Source organism: Lissotriton vulgaris, chromosome 5, assembly GCF_964263255.1.
Source record: "Lissotriton vulgaris chromosome 5, aLisVul1.2, whole genome shotgun sequence".
In the NCBI taxonomy this organism is placed as follows: domain Eukaryota; kingdom Metazoa; phylum Chordata; class Amphibia; order Caudata; family Salamandridae; genus Lissotriton; species Lissotriton vulgaris.
In genome coordinates this window covers 246,608,423-246,633,881 of record NC_141693.1, presented here as the reverse complement: position 1 = coordinate 246,633,881, position 25,459 = coordinate 246,608,423, and the positions used below count along the sequence as shown (strand labels likewise).

The 25,459-nt window shown below is 47.5% G+C and overlaps 2 protein-coding genes across 2 annotated transcripts in view; one reads left to right on the top strand and one right to left on the bottom strand.

The window, feature by feature from the left end:
* LOC147710601 (prostaglandin G/H synthase 1-like) overlaps nucleotides 1-25,459 on the bottom strand; it is a 570,882-nt gene that overhangs the window by 512,870 nt on the left and 32,553 nt on the right. The window lies entirely within an intron of this gene.
* LOC147710602 (uncharacterized) lies at nucleotides 12,239-14,763 on the top strand. The gene is made up of 2 exons (XM_086922443.1): nucleotides 12,239-13,849; nucleotides 14,509-14,763. The coding sequence occupies exons 1-2, from the start codon at nucleotides 12,239-12,241 to the stop codon at nucleotides 14,761-14,763; spliced, it is 1,866 nt and encodes a 621-aa protein (XP_086778569.1).

Genomic DNA, 25,459 nt, shown 5'->3' with positions numbered 1-25,459 from the left:
TATACATGGACATCCACAGTGCTAGTGGTCTTGATATCTTGACCGAGATGGAATAGGACTTCCATTTTGGGTCCCCAGTGACACAAGTGTCTCATTTGCTGTGGTGTTATGCAGGGACGCCGAGGTGTTAGAACTGCAATTGACAAAAGTGGAAACTAAGGCTCATCGTTTTACCACTGTTTACTAATCAGTGTAGCCCTTCAAATTCAGAAACGTATTACCCGTAACCCATTGACCGCAGCGAGAATTCCGCCAGGGTGCTGGGTTTTTAATGAGTGGGTGGGGTTCGGACGGCAGGGGCAGTACTCAGCACACGCCCACCGTGACGTGTGACGGCTCCTAGCCATCACACCCACACAAGGGGTTAAATATAGTCCCCATAGGCACCCTGGCCGCTGCAAGGGGCATTCAAAATGTGTGAAATATGCTTCTGGTTAGAAGTATTCATCTTAGCTCAGAATTTAGGAAGCAATCCAGTGGAAGCGGGGTGTGTGTACAGACAGGGTGATTTGTTAAGGGGAATGCTTTGGATTTCGAGATAGGGTCGGCACTAATGCCGATTAAGTTCCCTGAACATCTCTGCATCAAGCCTTCTTCAGGGAGGAGAGGTTAAAGGCCTGTGTATCTGTGGTGGAACAGATCTAGAGTGTGAATGTGAAAGTCAATCCACGCTCAATGTGAGATTACTGGGTCATAGGCAGAACATCCTCCATACGTTTATTTTCGACAATTCTTATAGGCTATTTAAAGTCTGACTAACCAGGTCAGTACACTCAACAAAAATTCATAAGCTACGCCTGAATTGATTAAGCATTGATAAGTTCCAAACAATCACATTTAGCTATCGGGTTTATTGAGGAAACTAGGCTTTAAAGTAATTTTAGCATGATGTCACAAGTATTCACATTTTGAGCACCTCACTCCTGCGGCCGTATTATGGATGGTGCTCTGGGGTGCAATGTTCGTGTGCACAGCCTTTTTTGTGCCCCCTCTAGGCACTGTAGTATTAGAGATGGGACGCCAGACACTTACTTGTCCAGCCTCCTCCGTAATCCAGGTAGGACTGGTGGGCCTACTTTACTGGTGCCTTAGGAAGCCTTTCCTCATTTACACGAGGCGTGGCCCCATGCAAATGAGGCAAATGCTATGCCTCTGTTCCTATTTAATTTTGTACACCCATACGCAAATTTCAGTGCACTCTGTTGGTAGCCCTTTGGAAGAGGGTAAACCCCTCAACGCCCCCCCCCCCCAGACATCACCCTGCAGGTGGGTGCACTCACTTCCCCCTTACAGGGAAAATATGTTCCCCTTTGAAGTGCAGGAGGGTGCCACCTGTGCAGTGAAATAGGAAAGGGCTGCTTCAAGCATCTGCTCCATCTTTCACTAATGGCCTGCCCCCCAGGGCAAGTGCGAGTTTGGTGCTGCCTTGGGATCAGTGCTTTGATTGTAATAGGAAGAATTGTACCTGTCTGTGCCCAGTGCACCTGTTTAAAAGTATGCTGTGGAGCAAACAGGGAAAGTAAGAGCCTCTTATGGACAATGCCCCCATTGCTGGCTTTGTCACCCACAAATCGTTGGTTTTCTGTGTTAATTTAATTAGTTCAAAGGGAGTAAAATAAGACTAGAGCTGCTAAAGACGTAATAGGATATCCCACAAAAATCTTCAACTGGAAACTTCGTCCTTAATGACCTTGAGAGAGGTTGTCATCCTAAACATAGACTCATATGGGTAGATGTATGGTAAAGGGAACACAATCTCATTAAAGGGACTATAGGCACAGCAGTCGGTTTTTGCAGACTATCTATTGGTGGATCCCTATCATTAGTGAACTTACTTTGGCCAAGGAGAATTATGCAGAATCTATTTAGGAGTTTAAAAATATTCTCTGTAATATTTTCTCATCTTCACCACACTGTAGGAATCCAGAGAGGATGACACATTGAGATGCCCAACTTCTACATCCCCATGAGAAACACAATTAAAGAAGCAACATATCCATGGTCTCCAGATGGGACAGTTACCAATCCTACTTTTAAAGGCTGACATGGAAAATTAAGTCCTGTTTTATAGTGATGTTACAATCTGGTTCACTTAACGCTCTTGGAACCTTAGCCTAGGGTTCAACCTTCAGTCCTACACTCTTTACCATCTACATGTCATCTGTAGTTGACATAGTAATTTTTAGGTCGAGCCCAGGCAGAGTGCATGCGTTGTCTGCAAGACGTGCTGTATTTAGTCTATGGGGTTTAAGCATGCCCATCTATTGCATTAGTTCTTTTTTGTGCTCGTCTTAAATGCTTCCTTTTTATTGGTGCATTCTTTTAAAATGTCCCTCCTTTGTTTGCTTATTTCCCTCCCTGGCGATTTCACTAGAAGAAAATTTTTGTTGGCCATCACACTACGTTCACACGCCTTCACGCTTCCTGCTGTTACAGTGTTTGATGGCCCGTCCTTCCTTCTGGGTATTGCAGGTACAAACCCCGCTCCCATTAATGCGTTGGAAGAGAGGGTTAGGCCAAAATCCTCAAGGCCAATTACCCACACATAATATGCTGCCAAAAAGTATGCCTGTCTGGAATTTATCTTTAAAAGGGTGTTTGAAGCATATTCCAAAGGGACTATTTATATAAAGCTTTGTTTCTATTAGAATAAATCTTAAGGCGTATTCCCAACATTGACTACAATATTAATTTAAAGTTTTTTTTACTAAATATTATTTAATTATTCATACTTCGCATTTTCTACATTTCTCATATTTATTTTAAACAATAAATCTGAAAATGATGACCTGTTAAGTCATGCTCTTGTGTCATGAGGGGTAGTTTATCACCTCGGCTTACTACACCAGTTACAACCTGGCTGTCATATCTGTGTAGGTCTCTCCTCTCTTTAAGTATCCGTCTTTGGAGGAGCTTGAGTGACAGGACAAAGCACTACTGTGCTACTGGCTGGGCTAATGACGTATGTTGGAACGCATGGCCATTACGCGTATAGAGCAGGATGTCTGGAGACCTGGAGTGTGTCTGAGAGGCTAGGGAAGAGTCACTGCGCAAGACAGAGGCCATCGGCCAGTACCATGGGGAGGGGGGGGGGACAAGGTTGGCTGGGAGAGGTGTGAAGTATAGGGGATGGGCGATCTTGGTACCTCCTCTGACTTTGGACGGCACACATGAGCTTGTGACGGTAGGTAAGCACAGAGCATAACAGTGGTAACATATCTCTAGACTGAGTAAGGGGAACAGTGGGTGACGCAGGCGCAGCCGGAAGAGGTAAGAATGTTGGAGCGGGGCAGGAGGGGGGAGGGGGAGTCGACAGACAACGGGATAGGTCAGATTAAATTTTAAAATTAATAAAACCACTTACCTTGCGCTCGCTGCATCAGCGACTGGCGATGCGGAGAGCACAAGGTAAGTGATTTTATTTCTTTTAATTCATTTTACCTATTGTGTTGTCTGTCAACTTCTATCCCCCAAACCTGCCCCGCCACATCACTCCTACCTGTGCCGGTCGTGCTTGGGGTGACAGTGTAGTGCCATATTTAACTTTCACTCCCACCGATTAGAGGAGGCATACCCGGATGCAGAGGTCAGACCCGGGACCAGGGTTCAATCCCCGACGCGGCAGGGTCTTGAGCTCAAATTGTCCACGGACTCGATAATTCTCTCGCCTCGGTGCCTACTCGAATCATGGGTTCACACTCTGCAACTCTGGGCAATAGCTTGCTTAATCTCCACTAGGGCCCCACCGCGATGGGATGCCTGGCTTTCACCTTGGCTTTCACCTTGGGATGCCCAGTAGGGGTTATCTTGCATGGAAAAGCCAGGACGGGTTCCCAAAGCAACGCGCCTTGAGACCTTACGGTGAAAGGCGCTATATAAGAACGTATGATTTGATTTGATTTAACGCAAATGTACCATCTACTAACCCTACAATGTAATACCAAGATATAATCCTCAAGGCATGTGAAGCGTAGGTAACCTATGCTGATCTGTCAGAATTCTTGGAGCCGAAAATGTACCTTTGCAACGACTAGCCATATGAGTGCTAAGTGGAACATACCATGCCTGCTAATATATTCTGTAGATAGAAGTGACTTGCCTGTCTGTTTGGAGACTCATTTAACCCATATGGCTGACCGTTTGGGGGGGTCGGTGGCAACTCCTCGCGTCAGTCTCTTTGGCTGCATAGCTGTAGTATATTTTAGCAAGATTGTGGACTGGGGGGTGGTGAAAGTGAGTAATTGAGGCAGCATGCCAATGTTAAAAACATGGTGTGACAAGCAGTGTGGGGATTTTAGTGGCTGTTGGGAGGGTGTTCTGGATTTGCCAGTGGAAGAGGTGACGGTAGGCTTAAAAGTAGACAATGTTGCAGTTCCAGTTTATAGACCCATAAACTGTAAACAGCCTATGCATTCCGATTTTAACATTACTGACTATAGTCAGTGCCATTAGTTAATTACCTTCACTCAAGTAATGGGTACGAGCTTGCAGGCAGGTGAATGATTGGAGATAGCCATGCAATTGACTAGTCCCAACATAAGCAATACTCTTAGCACAAAATCACACCAACTCGGCCCCTGCTTCTACTGTCCTCTCCCTGATGAGGGAGTTTTCTGTAGTTATGACTTACATTTGTAATTAAGAGTTTGACATCTAAACGGCTAGCCCACTAAATAGTCTAATGAATAAATCAGTATGTTGTGGGTGTTTCCAGCGAGTGGGACTTATATAGCATGCATTAAAGCAGTTCATTATCTAACTGCAACACTTTACTTTAGAATCTATCAAACAACTGTACAAACAGTTCACAGCTTTACCAAATGAATCTATGATGAGGTTTACGAAGCCCTCATATGTAGTTTGCACCGTACAGTGATATCCCACTGATGATACAGTCCTACTCCTGAAACATCCACGTTTCTTTTTCAGAACACTTAATTCTGGCTGACCTCATGCATGAATATCCTGATATTCATGTTTTGCAAAATTGTTATTTATTTGATGAAGTATCTCTCCTCTGACTTGCATGAATGAATAGATATTTTTATCAAATAGTTAAAACCTAATGTGCTGCACTCGTTATGTGGGGCCAGAAATCCCTCCACAACCTGCCTCCTGCAGCTTGTGGGAGCGCTTTGTAAAGGATACACAATTAAGCTTTATTGTTAAATCTGAGGTGCACTCTTAAACGCTTTTAAGTAGAATACCTTGCTTGCCGGTGGCATATTTTCTTCCTAGGGAAGCGTTTACTGAAATCACTAAGATGTTAGAAAGAAATGTACCTTTGTAGCAGGGGTGTGTTCTTCTACAGTGTACTGCTTCTTTAAAGGCTTTTTATGTAAGCAGAAAATGGTGTTAAATTGTAATAATAAAAATGTAATTTTCCTTAAGGTGATATCGAGTGTTTTTTTTAATGACCTGGGTCATTGGGGGTTGGAGAATATGTTAAGGAACACAATGTCACTTGCTGCTTAGGGGGGGGGGGGGGTGGGTGCTTTAGAAATATGCACTATGCTCCATCCAGGTTTGGAATATGTTTTTCTAGAACACAGCCAGTACGCTAAACGGCAAGCCTAGAGGCTTGTTGGGTCTGCTCTCTGCAGACCGTGTTTACTCGCAGCTAAACTACATCTATGCTACAGGTCAGCATGGTGATGTTTGCTAGCCAATTACAAGGCATTCTTTTTCAGTATCACATTGCCAAAGCCAATATATCCCCTGTATGCGAGACCTATTGGCTTTGCGAATGCTTGTTTTGGTTCTCACATTGTTTCCTATGCTGATGAACTTTCCAGGTAATATTCTGGACACTAGAGCCAATTTCTGCTGCTGCATGAGATTCATTGCAAAGTGGATGTAGAGGAACAGCCTGAGGCGAGTCAGCAACAAGACAGAGGTAATCATTATTAGCACACAACCCTCCATCAGGCCCTCTCCCTGGTGGCTGGAGGAATTACCAGCACCCCTTCTACTTCCGAGTCTGCCAGAAACCCAGGCATCATATTGGACCGCAAACTTTCTATGATCTCCCAAATCGACCATCTTACAGCCACCGGCTTTGCCATCTTGAAAATGCTACAAAGGGTCTTGCCCAAGCAGTCGATCGATACCTGCAAACAGTGACGCAGGCACTGATCACTTACTACCTTCACTATGGGAATGCTTTGTCCATGGGCATCCCTAGCTATCCGGTACACAGATGTCATACAGACACTCAGATGCTCACTGCGTTCTAATGTTCTTAACCTCTCTGCCCGCTCTTTCATTTCCAAGCATCTTAGAAACCTACACTGGAACCATAATGAAATGAAATGAAATGAAATGAAATTTAGGTTTTATATAGCGCATGGCTGCCCGTGAGCGTCCCAGCGCTGAGATTGCAGAACATCTGAGGGTGAAAGCCGGAGGGAGAGAGGAGAGTTATTGCGGAAAGAGATGCGTTTTAAGAAGCTTCCGAAATTTCATGAGATTGGTCTCGGAACGAAGATGAGATGGCAAAGCGTTCCAGGTGGTGGCCGCTGTAACCGAGAAGCGACGTCCTCCAGTTTGGGCTTTTCTGGTTCTGTGGACTGTGGCTAGATGACCTTGGGCTGAGCGTAGGGGCCTGTTGGGTCTGTATGGAAAGATCATAGCTTTTAGCATTGGGGGCCCTTGATTTTGCATAGCTTTATGAGTGGTACAAAGGGCCTTAAATTTGACCCTTTCGCGGATCGGCAGCCAATGTAGTGCCTTAAGGGCGGGTTTGGCTGAGGCTCTACGGGAGGTCCCTGTAAGAATCCTTGCCGCAGCATTCTGTGTTCTTTGAAGATTAATAGTCCAGTCTTGATAAGACTAGACCTTGGACGAGCAATTTCTGTGAAGGTCCCGGAAGTAATGGGAGGATCTTTCTGGTGGAACGCAATAGCCCCACACATGTGCCAGCTGTTTTTTTTGCTTGCGTTTTCAGGGATAGGTCCTCTTCAAGCCAAAAACCCAGACTTTTTAATTCAGTCTTGGGTTGTGGGAGGGGGCCTAAGCATGCTGGCCACATGGCAGAGGGAAGAGAAGGTATTTTGTTTCCCAGAACCATATGCATAAGAGAGCTCTTTTCAAGACTTTCTTCTTTGCCATTGAGGTGCTGCACGACACTGGTCCTCTCTATGTAAACAAGGACCTCTCCTACTACCAGACCACGTGGAATCAGAGATCAGCCAATCTCAACCTCAACCTCACAGTCACTCATACAATCTCTCATATTAGAGCCGACAGTCACTCGTTCTCATACTTGGCTGCAAAGAATTGGAACAGCCTTCCTCTACCCCTGCACCAACTCTCCCGCTTTCACCTTTCCAAACAGGAACTCAATACTTGGATACGGGATAGACCCCAACCAGGGCACCAGGACACCCCTTAAGGGAAGCACCTGCACTTTGCAAATCAATATAACATTACAGATTCATGGAGGATATTAAAATGAACAGGAGGGGGTTACTGCATACATGAGCTTTCTACACACTGGGACAATAATACGGCAAGGAAGACTGTGTATTTGGAAATACCATTTCACAGCTACACCAGACATGTCCCATGTTGGACAATGGAAGAGAGCAAATACCTTATCACCAATGTAGGGGGTGGGCGGTAGAGGTATACTTACACAGTACCTGTGACACCTTACTGAAAGTGCAATAGTACATTCAAACGGCTTGCATGCAATGTACCAAAGGCGTGTTTGTGGTACGCCACTCGTTTTGAACCCGAATACGTCCCCACAGGTGTAAACCAAGAAACATCACATGACAGTGTGCTCGAGTCGAGTCATAGACATGAAAAACATACTGCACCATCCTGTCGTTCATAACAATGATCCGGTTTTCTACTGAAAAACGTGCTGATAACCCACCTAAACCTTAACCCACCCACCCCCAATTTAATGTTCTATAATAGGTTTACTACAAAATAGCATGTGCATGCACGCCGTTTGAAGCGCCGAAACTGACGAGTAAATGAAAACTTAGACTATGGCAACCTGAGTAAACGTGTTTGGTTAAATACGGGTTGTTGATATGAAAAGGGGGGGCTCTTGGCCCCCCCGCCCGCATGGCGGCGCGGCGATCGCCCCCTCCCTTTGTGCCCCTCGGTGGTGGGGCGTGCCCTCCTGGGCGCGCCCCACCACCGATTGGTTGGTGCCCTCCCTGACCCGGATACCATGGTAGGATGTCCGGGTCAGGGGCGGGCGTGCCGGGAGGGGCTGGGTGGGGGCGTAGCCACCCCCACCCAGCCCCTTGGGGATAAAGAAGCGGGGAGCGCCCAGGAGACCCTCTTCTCCCTGGACGCTCCTCCACAGCGTGTTGTGCCCCGCGCTCGGGGCTTCTTGTTTTTGGTTAATCGTGTTGTTTTATTTTCCAGGTTAATCTGCGTTGCGGCGGTTATCCGTGCCCGGTGTTGGCGGTGTTTGTGGTTGATCGGCTTGGCAGCGTGCAGCAGCGGTCGGCGGAACTCGGTGGAATCTTAGCCGGCATCGCAATCGCGTCCATCGGAGAATTGTGGAGGAGCACAGGTCACCGGTAGACGGAGCAGCGGCGAACCGGGTCACAGGTTACACGAGGCAGTCTCCGGAGCCTGAGGTATTTTACGAGGGTGGGCGCCACATCGGGGATCAGCTGGCCGGTGCATATTAATGAGCCGGCATGCAGGAAGTGTTTTTCGCGCCACCAGTGCAACAGTCTTTTCTGTCTTTCTGATCGGGGCACAAGTGTTAGCGCGGGAAGGTGGCTTCATACAGTCTTCAGAGCGCCTCATTAACTCTTTCCTTTTCGCGCGCCCAGCACCACAACCCGTATAGCTAATCGGGCTGAATTGGTTCAGTTCTAACGGAGAGAAGAAGCGAAGCAGGGTCGACCAGGGCAGGGCCTGGAGGGGAGACCCTAGGGGAATTTATGCAATTTGGTCAGTGGCGTTAACTTTGTGGTTGAAGGGTTACCGTCTGCTTTTGTATATTAATTTGCACTCTGTTTCTTTCACCGCGCTCGGGCTGGGTGGTGCAGCTTACACGGAGGGAAGCGAAGCAGGGTCGACCAGGGCAGGACCTGGATGGGAGACCTTTAGTTTAAATTGGAATTTCGTGTAAATCATTCGACATTTCAAAAGAAAGATTGTTAATTTGATTTAATTTTTAATTGTTTAATTTTGAATACATGTGTATGATTCTAATTTAATTATTACAACTTTGGGGGTCGAATTTGTAAATAGTAAACAAGGGTTCTTGCAGTCAGAGTGAGTGTTTGCCTCTAATTTATTCCAACTTTGCAACCAGAGTGAGTGTTTAATTGGGCCTCCTTCTAATTTATTGCAACAAATTGGGCCCCCGCCTTTGTAAAAGTAAATCTGGGGTGTACTTTCAAATTGTAAGACATAAAGATTACTTCTACCTCATACTCCCAGGTATTGACATATTCTCTATTACAGGCGCTTAAGGAGAACATAGCTGCAATTCAGTTGATCAGCTCTAAGCGGTGGACGCAGGACGCGGGTGCGGACACAATACCGGCGGGAAGGACGCAGGACTGGTCGGTAAGAGGAGAACGGGGGGCTAGCATTTCATCGCTCCTGGTTGCCGCCGGGTGGGTCTACACTAGGTTTACTCACCCCTGACATAGCCGGATAAGCCGGTGGTGTTGCGGCCGCCGTTGCATGGTGTTTACAGCCCCCTGGACATCCTCCATCTGGTGAAGGTACAAAGCGCGAGTACGCACAATTGTATCATTAGGACTGTAGGCAGTCCTTGGTGGTTTTGAACATGCCAGGGCCAAGGGGTGGTAAAGGAGGGTCCAGGATGGAGGTTATGATGCAGACCATGATGCTTGAAATGAGCAACATCAACAAGCGATTGGGGAAAATTGATGAATTAGAGGCTCGCTTTAATGAGTGGTTTGATGAGGCTCCTGGCCCATCGGGTAGGCCTGTTCGCCAGAGGACGGCCCCCTTGCCAAGGGGGGATTTTGTTACCCCGCCTAAGAGGTCTAAGGCAAAGAAGCCCAGGTACACTGCGCCCCCCCCCCCCGGAGCCGTTAGTTCCGGTACCTATTATACCTGTTCCTGCGGCTCCAGCGCCTCTGGCACCTACGCCAATTGTTCCTATTCCTGCAGCGCCAGCCCCTGTCAATCCGCCGGCGCTCCCCCCTGCCGGGCCTGCCCCTTCACCCGTGGCGCCCATCCCACTTACGGGTTTACCGCCACCGGCAGCGCCCTTGCCTCCTACACCTCTGCCGCCGGTTATGCCCCCGGTGGCGCCGGCAGTCCCAGCAGGCAATTTAGACTCAATCCCCCCTGAACTGGTATCTCAGATAACGGCCTTGATGCCGTGGCTACAGAAGGGGGGGGTGTTACCGGCTTCGTCAGATCATGCCGCAGAAGCGGCAAAATTGGTGGAAAAGATTAAATCTGCAGCGGTGGCTGACAGTACTGCATTTTTAGAGTGTTAATATGGTCCTCTTTCCTTGAATTTTCTCAATTTTGTTTAAATATGTGTGTGTGGATACACAGACTCACCATTGTTTGTATGTCCTGAACACATAACACATTTTCGCTGCGGCATACCGTATAGAATGTTTACTGTGCATGCCAACTATAGGGCACACATTCCGCATGCCGACTTCCTATACACTTTTATCACAGATTAAACTGGATTATTCCTCGTTTAACATTGCCTTTTTTTACCTTCTCTCTCACATGAATGTCACCTCAAGATTAACCAATGTGTCGCCCTCATACAATAGACATATCACTGACTGTTCCTCCTTTTGTTTCCTTCCTATCCCTGGGTAGGTTCTCAATGGAGGTTTGATCCTACGACACAAAGCCAGGTCGTATCCTCGATTTCTCCTACTATTGAGAAATCGGACTGCAATCATATGAGCACTTTTTTGGTCCTGAAGAATTGCCTTTACGGCAAGAAACATGTCGACCACACTTGCACTAAGGGTTGAATGAGGTTTAGATACCTAACTGTCTCGCCTCAATACCCCTTAACTTTTTAATAAAGCAGTGAGCCATGCTATTAAAATTTCACCCAATGGACTCCACTGACTTTTTTTAGAACCACTTCACTCACGCTCACTATTGCACTTTTTTAGGCCCCTCACACGCACACACCCTACGGCAAAGGAATAAAAGATCTCCAACAAAGTGCAGCACCCCGTGCTGCCCGACGGGCATTGCACCGCCAGCCTGTCGAAGGGGCAGGATACCGATGATGACGCTGGACGACCATCTGGTGGGATGACAATAGTTGTCCAACCGATGTCTTGTGTGAGGTATCCCTAAAATTCCGATAAAGGGTTTTCACCATTCACTTTTTACTTTCACTCCTATGAGAGAGAGGTTAATTGTAGTCATTTAGTTGACTCTGTCCGGGGAACTCTGTACTCTATTTGTTGTGTAGTACTGCAGTGCCCTCATCTTCTTCCCTCGCAGGTTCCAGTCCCGCCCAACCGAACGGAGATGGTGGGCAGCCGGCCCAGGTGCCTGGAAATGGTAAGGAGGTGGCGCTGCCTCTCTTGGGAGATGGTTCTATACCCTCCAGGAGTGAGAATTTAGCACAACATGTGTCACAGACTGTGAAGGAGATGATTTGGGCTGATAAATATGTGTACATTTATTCATTACTGCTTGATAATAGGGAAATGGAGCATGCAAAGATGCTAAAGGAGTGGATGCATCCAAGTGAATGGAGGGCACAGTGTTCTAGATTTAGGGTGGAAGAAACTCTGCTTAACTGGATCAGGACTTTCGCAGTGTTCACAGCTATCAAGGCTGAACGACCCCCCCAATGTGCAGGCGCCATTAGCGTGCTATCAGAGCAGGATTGTGGGGTGGAGTGAACAGTACTCTGGGGATGCGTGGAAAGGGTATGATGTCAATTTCAGGAAAGCCTTGGAATTTAATCCATCACTGACATGGGACAAGGTTGACTCTATGTCATGGCATCAGCAATTCTCAGAGAGCTCGCCCCCCCATCAGTCCACCAGTGCAGTCAAGGTTTTTTCTGCCAGACCTTACCAGCCCTTTCGGCCACCCCAAGCGGGTGAGGTCCCGGGTAGGAATAGGGGCGGCGGGTCAGAGAAGAAAGGGGTGTGCTGGGATTTTAATAGGCGCACCTGCACAAGGGCCCCGGGCACCTGTAGGTTTAAACATGCATGCGGGGCCTGTGGTCACCCCTCACACCCAGAAGCATCTTGCAGGTCCAAGCAGGGCAACCATGGTCAGAGGGGAAGAGGAAAGCCAGTGTAGTACAAACAAGTTGTGTACCCCCACGCCTGTAGATGTTCTGGCAATGATCCCATGGTTAAATAGATATCCGGACCACACAGCAGCCACACTACTTCAGGAAGGTTTCTCCCAAGGCTTTAGGATCCCGGCAGGGGGGTACACAGGTAGCGCCCATTGCAAGAATCAATTGTCAGTGAAACTCAACCCTACAGTGGTGGCGGCAAAAATTAGCAAAGAACTGTCTCTGGACAGGATATCTAGCCCATTTGTGAGGGTGCCCGTCCCCAATTTTGTGTGTTCACCACTAGGAGTAGTTCCCAAAAAAGAGAAGGGCCAGTTTAGACTGATCCACAACCTGTCGGCGCCCAGAGGAGCGTCTTTGAATGATGCGATTGATGAAGGGATTTGTAGTGTAAAATATGCCTCATTTGACCAGGCGGTGGACCTGTTGCGTGCCCTGGGGCCAGGGGCCCTGATGGCAAAGTCAGACATAGAATCTGCTTTCCGTCTCCTCCCAGTCCACCCAGCTGATCATCATCTCCTAGGTTTCACTTTTGAAGACAAGTTTTACATGGATAAATGCATGCCCATGGGCTGTTCCATATCATGTGCATATTTCGAGACGTTTAGCTCTTTTCTAGAATGGGTCATGAGACAGGCGACGGGCCACCAGCAGGTCATGCATTACCTGGATGATTTTCTCTTCTTAGGTGCGGCGGGCTCTCAGGAGTGTGCCTGGGCACTGCAGGAATTTTGCGTGCTCATGCGGGCTTTTGGGGTCCCGCTAGCGCCGGGGAAGACGTTTGGGCCATCCACCTGCTTGGAATTTCTCGGTATCGAAATTGATTCAGTGGAAGGATGCTTCAGGTTGCCCCAGGACAAAGTGTCTAGGTTTAGAGCAGCGCTGCGACAATGCCTACGCAAACACAAGGTTTCCTTGCAACAATTACAGGAGGTGGTGGGGCAACTGAACTTCGCTCTGCGGGTTATCCCTATGGCACGCCCGTTCTCACGCTCCATTGCCCAGGCAATGAAGGGACTACGGGAGAAACATCACCGCACGAGGTTGTCATCTGAGGTTCGCCAGGATATGCTCATATGGATGGCGTTCCTGGAGGATTTCAATGGCAGGGTAGTGTGGCCCGGTCCTCCCACCACATCAGCAGAGTTGGGTTTATGGACAGACGCGGCTGGTAGTGTGGGCTTTGGCGCCATCCTGGGGAACAAGTGGGTCGCCCAACGATGGCCGGAAGAATGGAGAGCATGGGGTTTGACCACCAATATTGGCTTCCTTGAACTCTTCCCAATCTGGGTGGCATTGAAGGTCTGGCCCGAACACCTATGTAATCAATCAGTGGTGTTCTGGTCAGATAACATGACCGTGGTGGAGTGCATAAACCAACAGGGGGCGCGCTGTCCTTTCATACTGCGCCTGATAAAGGAGATTGTGTTGCAATGCTTGAAAATGAATGTGGTCTTCAAAGCCAAGCATGTCCCTGGCATTCTCAATAATGCAGCTGACTCCCTCTCTTGCTTTAAAATGCAGGTTTTCAGGGAACATCTTCCTGCAGCAGACCCCTCTCCGGCTCACTTCCCGGCAGTACTTTGGCAGATTGGTGCCCCAGATTACAGGACCTCGTGGTTGCTAGCTTAGCCCCCAGTACCAAGACAGCTTACGAAGGGGCGTTTTTGTCTTACCGTACTTTCTTGGGGCAGGAATGGGAGGTTAGGTGGGCACAGGAGGACAGCTTTGCGGCCTACTTAGAAGGGATGCACAGGGAGGGTCGCTCCGTAGCGGCTGCGAGCAGGCATAGGGCGGCGGTCTCCTTCTTTGCGCAGGCTAAGAGCATGCAAGACCCCACTAACACCTTTATGGTGCGCAAGGCCTTGCGGGGTTGGCGCTGTTTACAGGGTCACCCTGCTGATAAAAGAAGGCCCATTGGGCTAGCACGGCTGACATCGTTATTGGTGGCACTGCACAATGTCTGTAGCTCGGAGTGGGAGGTACTTCTGTTCAAAGCTGCATTTTCCCTGGCTTTCTATGGGGCTCTGAGAATTGGTGAGTTGGTAGCAGCGTCCAAACATGATCAGCAGGGCGGCCTACAAGGGGCCTGTGTAAAGATCAGGGAGGATACCATGTGGGTGACAATTCAGAAATCCAAAACCGACCAGGAGTCACGGGGTCACACCATAGTGCTCCACCGAGCCCGTGCCAATCCTTGCTGCCCGGTTGCTCATGTGGAAATCTTCCATAAACAGCGAGGGGGCACGGCGGGAGGTGCACTGTTGTGTCACGCCGACGGTACGCCCTTGACCAGGTACCAGTTTAGAAGGGTCTTGGAGCTGACGATCAGACAGGCAGGTCTGGACCCCAAGGAATTTGGCACTCACTCATTTAGGATTGGGGCAGCAACTGAGGCAGTGGCAAGGGGCCTCTCGGTTAAAAATGTGAAGGAAATTGGGAGATGGTCCTCTGAATGTTATAAACGATATGTGCGAATTGACATGTTGTGACAGGATGGTGCTCACACCCGGTTTGTTTTTGGTTTTTTGCAGTTTCTCAAACCTGTGACGCAGGGGAGGAACTCTCCACCGGGCATCAACGATCTACGCCATCACGGAACAAGCATCGGGATCAACACAAGAAAATGGTTTGGATCGTGGGTCACTCGTATGTGAGGCGTGCTGAATGTGTTTTTCTTTCAGGAGACCGTAGAAAAAGGGCCGCGCAAAAGGGGTTTGACATTTCATTCTTCGGGAGAGGGGGTCTATGTCTCACCCAGTTCAGGGACTTCTTCCAGGGACTCTTAGCTCAACAACCCGCCCCCCCGTCAGTGGTGATACTTCACCTGGGGGAGAATGATTTGGCCAAATTGGGGAGACGCATCCTTATTGAGGAGATCATCTCCACTGCGGGGTGGGTGGCCAGGACTTGCCCTGGTTGCACGGTAGAATGGTCGCAACTTATCCATGGGTGGCAGTGGCGAGGGGGGGACTCGGTTAGGGCATTGAATCACTCGGTAAAGAGGATCAACACGCAATTGGACAAACTTTTTCGGGCCCCCCGGTTGCAGACGATTCCACATGGGTGTATCTGGGGCGAACAGTATTACCTAGGGGATGGAGTACACTTGACTGAGGCGGGGAATGTTTTGTGGTCTAACAATCTCTGGGCCTGGTTAGAGGGTTTTGCTAAACAAGATTGCTGATTTGGGTCTAGGTAGGGGGAGGCCAGATCGTCGGTTAACAATGCTGGCCTGTGGCGGTAAGGTCATGACCGGTGAGCAGCTATTTTAAGGTCTGAGGGGGCGGGCATCATCCATGGGAGGTTCCCGTCCAGGGGGAGGGGCCATTGGCCACTCCAAGAACTCCAGGGGCAAGGTAACTGGTGCTTCAAAGGGGCGCGGGTTGGAGTAGTCACGCTTTCCTTAGGCTGGTAGCCACCCCGCGCGCGCATACTTATGACGTCACCGGATGGCGCAGAGTAAGGGCCCTCCTTTAGTGGGTAAATGGAGTTCACGGCGTAGACCGGGTAATTACCAGGACCGGCTGCGCATGCGCACATCTCTAGGTAAGGCGCAGCTAGTAGGACCTGACACCGGTTAGCGACCTTGCCATATGGCCAGAAATGTAGTATACAAAAATCAAGATGAGGATGTTAGCTTCGGTTAGGAAACAATCTGTATTAGAGTTTCTGTTAAGGTTAGCCTCTCAAACTTGTTGACAATATTGTATCTAATGTCCTGCTGATTTTTGTATAAATTGTTGATCATGCAAATAAAAAACCTTTTTAATTTCATACCTTAATAAATACGGCCGGGAGGTCCTGCGACCTCCCGCCTTCTAAGGATAACCAGGTCTCATGTTCATGTGTCAGGTGTTGGTGTGGTCAGATGGGGGGGGGGGGGCGGCAGCCAGTCGCTGACCATGCTATGAGCACCAAGCACGCAACCGTTGGTTCTTTTTGTGTGGATGTCGTGTTCTATTTGCGCATTTATTTACGCACGCACTATTTGGTGTAACTGCTGTTACGGTTGAGGTACGCACAATTGGGTGTAACTTTTGTTACCGTTTGGGCAGCTGTTGGATACACAAGCACTGACGGTTTGAATGAGGGCAGTACACAGAGGTTAAAGTCTGCACGTTTGTGATAGATTTGTATAGGACTACAGATATGTCACTTTAAAATTATCTGGTTCATACCGATGGGCTCATGTTTATATTCTAGTAACCCCTGAAGAAGGGCTTTACAGCACGAAATGCATTGGCTGAATTTTCATCTTGTTGCCCAGGATGTATTGTAAATTACCAACGTGCTAATTGACACAGCTTTGGATGAGCGTGTCTTTAGGCATCTGAAGCTTGGGATTACATCGCCTCTGCTGTGAATTTGAAAAAGTTTAAAGTCATTGAACAAAAATGGATTAACATGGTTTACCTTGATGAGCTTATACAGCCATTTGCTGATTTGCATAACCCGCTGTGCAGCGTGATTAGTGTACGAGGATGCTCCTATGATAAAAGATGTAAGGCCAGGCCATTCTGAATCTGGATACACTTGATCCCACTTAATCAAACATCAGTGGGTCAAATGTTACACTTAGTTTCACCTGCTTTTTTCACCAAGAACGTTCACAAACTATTTATTTGGATATCAATCAAGTTTATTTTTCATTTCTTATACGATTTTTAAAATGTTTGCAGGTCTCCAATCTTGATTTTTCTGCAAACCTCTGCACCCGTCAGCACACAGGCCTCAATTAGTTAAAGCTAAATTGGTAAAAGAAACGAACAGTTTGGAAATGGATTCCACTCCTGACAGTGCAAGATCTCTGAACCGCTGTCGAGGTTCCTTAAAAGGGCTTCTTGCTCTTCAATATAACTATTAGCTTTCACTTCAGGTGTCTGCTGTGTTATTACATTTCATGCTGTTTATTATCCATCATTTACATTATAATGTATTTAGAAATTATATAAAGTTTATAAAAAGAAATCTAAACTTGATCTTCTACATCTTAAAGATTTCACAAATGATTACCGATAAATATTTTGAGAATATAAAAAAATTATCTGAGCAGATAACCAATATCTCAGAGGTATGGTAACAGAATATTGTGGTCAAATTTCGTGTGGCAAACATGTTATGTCCTAAATATAGCTCACGAAAATATTGCCCTCTTATAGTTAATAACAGAACAGCCAATGGGAGAATATTTTTGTAATAAACAACTCACACACCTAAGTGGCATGCTTCATCATCGGGTTATTCTAGTCGCTTAGTGGGCATTCTCGGGGGCTCTTTGCCAGAGAGCTTTTGTTAGAAATAGGATTTTGGGTTGGCTAATGTTTGCACCAAAGCCAGGCCGTAACCAACACTCTAATCAGAATAAGGGAGTTACACTCCTAAAATAACCCCTGCTCACCCCCTTGGTAGTTTGGCACGAGCAGTCAGGCTTATCTCAGAGGCAGTGTGTAAAGCATTTGCACATAACCAACAGTAACACAGTGTAAGTACTACAAACGGATACCACATGAGTTTAGAAAAATATCCAATATTTGTATATACTCAAACAAGACCAATTATGATAAGAATCCACAGTACAGTATGTTTAAAATTGTTGCGTTGCAAGAGGTCTTGGAAACACAGTTCTTTGATGTCGATAGCTCCGTCCGGGCTATCACGGTGTCGTGAACAAGCAAGTCCAAACAGTTCTGGCTGGCCGCGGGTCAGCTGCGGTGTCGGAAAGACCCGCCAACAGTACCTTTCAGAGATGCAGGTTGTCAATGACCACTCATTGTCACGCCCGTTGCAGATCGATCTCCTCTCTGATGGAATCAGAAGCGCTGGCGTTGGCAGGTGTCGGGTGCTGCAGTGCAAAGTGCAGCAGTGCAGCGTGCAGTGCCCTCAGGTCACGGTACAAGCAGCGGCTCAGTGGCGGCGTCAAATGGCGTCGGTGAGACCAAGGTCGCGGTGAGAGATGAAGGTGGTGCTCGTCACAGTGCTGGCAGGTTGCAGTGCAGCAGCGTCGTCGCTGTCGTCGGCTGACAATTGGAGGCTATGGTACCAGCGTCCGTAGGCCAAGGCTGCGTTGCGGAATGAGGGCAGTGTGTCGTATAACTTTACGAGCGGCGCCCCCGAACCACGGTGCAAGCAGCAGCGTCGAGTCCGGCGTGGAGCATCATCGTCGGGGATGCCAAGGCGTCGCCGTGAAGAGAGGCGGTGCGGAGTGCGGTGCCCACAGGTCGCGGTGCGAGAGGCGACTCGGTGTCGGCAGCTGCATCGTAGAAGGCGTTGGGCTTGAAGTCTTGGATGTTCCCGAGACTTCGTGAACAGGGGGCAAGCTCTACCTCAAGCCCTTGGAGATACTCAGCACAATTAGACAACGTTCATTCCAGTCCTTTCACTGCACAAGTAAGAAGCAGCAACTGCAGGCCAGCCCAACAAAGTAATAACTCAGCAAAGGGGCAGTACTCCTCCTAGCAGCTCTTCCAGCTCTTCTTCTTGGCAGGTTCCTTGAGTTAGAAGTAATCTGAAGTAATCTAAAGTCTTGGGGTCTGGGCCCCAATAGTTATACCAGCAAATCCTTTGTCCTCTGAAGGCAGAGGGCCCTGGACCTCGTTTAAACCAGTTCGGGGTGCATTCTGCCAGGGTGCACCTTCTTTCTTTGTCAGTGGGGGCCCGGGTCCTCAGGCGCACCACAGGAGGTGGAGCCAGCATTGTGGAAGGTAGGCTCAGCCCTATTCAGACCTAGGCGCTACTCCTCCCACCCATCTAGGTGTAGATGCCGCTATTCAGCCCGGCTGAATCCCCCTGTCTCCCCCAGCCCCTGTCACTCACAAACCAAACAGATAATACACACGCTAGCAGAGGCAGGCTGGATGGTTAGGTCAGAAAACGCAGTCTTTCTAAAAGTGGCATTTTCAAACAAAGAATGTTAAAACCCCCTTAAGCAAAAGATGTGTTTTATCACTCTGAGTTCAGGCATACTAAGCTCGAATTTCTTCCATGTTCTCTGGGTCAGTTAGGATCATAGGATGTAATGACTGCACTGACCATTGAGGCCTACGGAGAACAGGTAGCCTTGCAATAGTGAAAAACGAAGTAGGCTGTAATTCACTATCAGGACATGCCACACACCTCAGGGCATGTCCAACCTTTTACATACAATGCATCCTGCCCATGGGGGTACCTTGGACCTACCTTAGGGGCGACTCAGATGTAGCAAAGGGAAGGTTTAGGGACTTGCGAATGTGTGCACTCGCCAAGTCGGCACGGCAGCCCCAGGCTGCGCACAGGCTCTACGATGGCAGGTCAGAGTTACACTTTACGGGCTGTTTACGTGGGTGGAACAATCCAGTGCTGCAGCTCACCAACAGCATTCGATTTATAGGCCCCGGCACACGCAGTGACCTTTACTGGGGACTGACACATAAATCAAATATACCAATCTTGGAAACACCAATCCATAACACATTTTATACAGGAGCACTTGCACTTTACCACTGGACCGCGGTGAGGAAAGTGCGCAAAATCATTACACCAGCAAAAACAGAGTCAAAACCGGGAGGTCAGAAAGCAAAAAGTCAGGGGAAACACGCCAAAAGATGCCAAGTCTAACAGTGTTTATTCAATGTCCGGTGTTAGCCTGACAGTAGAGTGATGCCCTTCACTAAATTCTGGAAGGGGTGTGGTGACTGGGAAAATTCTTTTGCTCAAATTGGCTATGGCTTATCTAATGCTGAGCTTTTAATACCGGAGGTCACCCGTGGCAAGGTTAAAATGCCTTGGGAACCACTAGGTGGGATCATGGACCCTAGGTTCAACGTGGCAGTCAACATGTTTCTTGCCTATTGTGTTCTAATGAGCCTGCAGCAATTGTTCTGGACTGATAATGCCCTAAGATACCCAGGACTGCATACATTAGGCAGTATTACTATTTACCCTAAGGATGCCAATAGACAAATCTAGTATGAAAGTGAATGAAGAATTCTCACATTGGAATTTTCACAACCATACAGGCGCGGTGGGTCCATTGGGGCGTAGCCCCCCTGCCCGCAGCTTCCTCGGCGTCTCTGAACTTAAGTAAACTGAATCAGTTTACTTAAGTTCAAAGACGCCGAGGGAGAACTGACAATCATGTCAGTCAGCATGACGTCGGACCGCCCACCCCTTCAGAGACTGAAGGGGGTAGGCGGTCTGGCATCTTGTTGACTGACATGATTGTCAGAACAGGGGCAACAGGCAGCAGCACAACACAAGTGCGCATGAGTGGGGACGGAGGGCGAATTTTTTGCCCCTGCCCAGTCATGCGCACTTGTGTTTGCACTTGTTTGCTCCATGCCCATTAGTAGCCCTTCGGACTCCTAATGGGCAGGCGGCGGGCAAAGATTAACCGTGCCCTAATCCAAACCTGGCTCTGGATTCGCTGAGAGGGTTGCCAGTCCGCTCCTCCAGTGCCGTGCGTGAAGGGGCCAAGGGGAGCAGAGGTGGCGCGGACCGGCTGTGAGGTAAGTTTTCTATTTTCTATGTAAATCCCCTGGCACCCACACTGGCGCGACCCCCCACCCCCCTGCGAGCCACAACTGTCTATTTTTAAAAGGTTAGCATGTGTTGTGAGTCCAGTCATGCGATCCAAAGATACCGATTCGGTTTTGCTCTGATGCACCAACACTTTAAAGTGCAATTTTTCTATTGAGTGCTCTGAAATCAGCTGGCGTTCATGCGAGTCATTTCAGGACGTCTGACATCGGGCTCCCGCATCTGTCCCTCTCACTTTCCCACGCGCACTGTCTGCTGAACTTCTCTAATTCTTAGAGAGCGCGATAGAGAGGTTGGGTTGGGAGGACAGGGAGAGTGGGAGTGAAGAGGGGGGGGACCCGTGGAGCTTATGTGGAATCCCCGCAGCTCCGGCTTCTTCTGCTTGAACACACGCAGTCCAAACACTTGTTGTTGTTGTAGTAGGACATCCCTTTATTAATGTAATAACTGCACTTTAACAATTGCATTATTAACCTTCTTGCTTCTGGAATTTGCTTGAAAATGCACCATGTACCCTCTCTTTTTAGGGCTCGGCCTACGTCACCACTGCGTCAGCAGTGGGGCGGAGCTCCGAGCCGTATTGTTAAGGGGCTCAGAATAGTGAAGTTAAAATTCCTCAGTGCGCGAGAATTTTCGTGGTGTTCTGTGCCATCTGCATGTGAATTGGTCCTCTCACGGCTGTGTTTTTGTAAAGCTTCACGCAATAGGCCCTAGGAATGTTGCTCTCTAAACTTCCTGCATATTCCGTGCCAGAACGTGCATGAGATGCCAAAAATTCCCAATTACCAGATGTCAGGGTCCGTTCGCGCATTCACGACTCTGTAGTTTTCTTGAGCTGTAAGTGCGCGCATGCTGTCTCCCCGGCCAGGAGAATGCCATGAATTCTCAATTACGAGCTGTCAGAGGTGCCGGTAATTGAAGGCAGATGCCAGGCTTTTCGCGTTTTTGTGCCATTGGGAAAGGCATCTTTCTTTTAACCTTTTAGTATGATTTGTAGTAGTATATAACTATTTGCAGTGCTCATTACACAGACCTGTATTCATCCAAATCATACAATTATTCTACCTAGGCTACCATTTCATTTGCAAACACACTGTCTTCATATTTAAAAGGTTACTCTAGCACATTATTAACAGCATCCACCACAATCATTTTAAAGTCCGACCAAATATTACCACCAATGAAAACATTTTGCGCTGTAGTTGCAGCACTGTTTACTGCTTTCGCCAATATACACCTTATTTGACAGCAATCAAGACCAGCCTTTAAAAAAAAATGAACCTATTTAAATTCGACTGAATGCCACTGATGTTCAACATCAATTGGCAAGTACAGGATTTTTAAGGGTAGATGTTAACATCAAATGAAACGCACTGTTGTGCTGCCAAAACTCAAGGGGATGGTCACTGAGTCCAACCTTACCCCACCAACTCCCACCCAAAAATATACAATTTCAAACCATCTATGAAATATGATGATGTATTTTGGAGAGAGAGACTAGTGACTGTGGAGTGAGTGTGATTGGAGATTGAGTGTAGAGTGATTGCAGGTGCAAAGTGAGTGCAGAGTGAGATCAGGTACAGAGTGAGTGCAGAGTGAGTGCAAGTGCAGAATGACTGCAGAGTAAGTGTGACTCCAGAGTTACTGCAGCGTGAGTGTCACTGCAGAGTGGCTGCCGAGTGACTGCAGAGTGAGTGTGACTGCAGAGTAACAGTGACTGCAGAGTGACAGTGACTGCAGCTGTGAGTGTGCAAGGTAAACAGTGTGTGAGTATGTGAGTATGCAGGGTGAACAGTGTGTAAGTGTGCAGGGTGCAAAGTGTGTGAGTGTCCAGGATAAACAGTGTGTGACTATGCGAATGAACAGTGTGGGTGTGCAGAGTGAGCAGTGTATGTGTGTAGGGACACTGTCTGAGTGTGCGGGAGACAAAACTAAAACTAAGTTCACCACACACATACATAGGACCACACACAAACTCACACACCACATACACATACATCACACACACATACCACACCCACACACACTAAACACACACCAGCCTCTCACCAGCACACACTCATCACTACACACAAAAAAACACACAAAACAACACACCTCCAGCCGTCAGTGCATACTTTCACCAGGCAAAAATACCAACAGCCATCAATGTACGCTTTCACCAAACACAAACACGACAATGCATCAGTGCCGCAAATCCACCACACACACAACACACAATGTCAGTACATGCTTTCACCAAACACACACACACACCAGCAGCTGTCACTGCACACTTTCATCAGTCACACACAACACCACCAAAGTTCACTCTTTCAGTAAGCACACTCATCAACAGCTGTCAGTGCACTCTTTTACAAAGCACATGCATTACCATCAATCTCTGTACTCTTCAGAGCCACACAAGCACACACACCACCAGCCATCACTGCACAATTCCTACAGGCACACACAACCACCACCCATCAATGCACATATCAATTGTTAATGCATCCACCATAAAATATTCTAGCAATCGCTCTATGCTACACTTTACCTTTTCAAGATAATGCGTTAAAGCACAGCACACCACCATTGCTAATATTCAAATGCAAAACACATTTTTCCAACACACACCACATGCTCACACTCCAAGACACATGCATAAAATACATTGCCATTTACAAGGCCATTTTCTCTAACTCAAAAAAAACCGAGACCTATTGCATTTCTAATGCTTGTTTAAAAAAGGCACTTGCTCTCCCACAAACCTTACGCCCCACCACTTTCAAATGTTACCAGCCACCACTGCACCCATATGACCCAAATTCTAATTAAATGGGTCCCTTAGAGTGCCATGAAGCTGCTTCTCATGCTACAGCATCCCGCCCCGGAGAAGCGCTGCATTTAGCCTTAGCACTTCCAGGGGCTCTGAAAGTGAAGAGGATGCCCTCATTGACTGTTAGGACCCTACTGACCTCAGTGTAGCGCTGGTGAATCTGCAGAACAGAAGACCGTAGTTGTTTATTGCTATTATATTTGGGGACAATGTGTGCTGGACCATTGAATTTCCACTTCGCTTTACACTCGAGTATGAGAATATTTTTGCAAACAATATTTATATTCTGCTGTACAACCCCTCAGGCTCAGACTTCATGAGTCTCCCGTACTAAAAAACAATCAAAAATAAAACAGAACATAATGAAAATCATAACAAAATTAATTATATTTACAGAAACAATAGCTTAAAATATTTTAAACATGAATCTCTTTTATAAAACATTCCATTGATGTAGGTTTCATAAAGTTATTGATCTAATCAAGTCGCCGAAGCCGGTCAACATAAGGCTCTTAAATTTGGCCAGGTACATACTATGTGTATCATTGTTTTTGCAACACCATGGCACAATTTACACAGTCGTTGTTCCTCCTGAGGACAGCTTATGCCCCAACACATACAGGAATGGCAACTGATGCAGCCGGAATATGAATTTACAATGTTTATTTTTTTTTATTTTATAAAGTTTTATATAGCACGAACTTAGAGCGTTTACATTTAGGATCATTACGTTAAAAGTTACATCAGTTATAAGAGCATAGAAAGGTACAGTACACCAAAATAATGTTGCAAGAATTCGTAGAAGGGGGGGAAGGAAGGAGTCCGTAGCGGGCTGACTAGGAGGACTGTGCCCAATGTCCCGGTGGGAAGGTGACGGTCAGGGGGAAACCAGGGTCAGTCTCCTCAATAGCTGTCTAGCTGCTCCACCGGATATCAGCCATGTTGCTCAGGTCTCAGCGATCAGGGGAACCAGTTTTGAGTTCATTTGATTTGATAAGTTTATATAACGCTGGCTAGACCCAGAGGTATCAGAGCGCTTTACCAGAGGAACTTTGCGTTACAAGTTACATCAGTTACCATAGCGTAGTAACGTAGTAAGGTACAGTAAACAAACAACGAGGTTGAGAGAATTCGTAGGAAAGGAGGGGAGGAAGGAGCCATAGCAGGGAGACGAGATAGAACTGTGCCCAGTGCTGCGTTGCAAATAAACTGCAAACTCTGCCCAAAATGAGCGACCAAATCACCAAGAGTACTTCCGCCAATGCACCAGATGTGATTTTATATTCAGTATCTCTTCCTTGGCTTTCAAAGAGAGCACAAGTACTTCAGTTTTCAAACGGTTTTGAAAATGGAATCTTTCACAGGTAAAAAAAATAACGTACACCTTTTCACCTCATGCACAACAAATGACTCCATAGATCTTCAAATTCCTCGACTCCTCCAGTATTGTATTGTATTGCAATATTTATATAGCGCTTAAGTGCTTGCCTATATGGGCACCACGCTACGCCATGTAGGGTGTGTGGTTGGAAGGGGGTTTTCTTTGTGTTGATCCTGTATGAAAAGTGTTTCCATGTTGTGAGTGAGCACCACCAAGGTGCAGTTATCAAGTTATGGGACGCAGGACTTCGCAGTTTACTGGATGAAGAGGTATGAGAGAGAGGTGCGCAATTTATGGTTTGCAGTACGACAGCAGCTTTTAGCAGCTCTCCAGGTCCCTTTATGGAATGTCTTATGATCGCATCCTACTTAACTGGTTACTGCACTGGGTGCCCATTTTGAATTTTTTGTTTACAATTTTTGGCCCTGATCAGGCATGGGTGAAGGAAGAAGTTGTGGAAAGATGAGCTGCG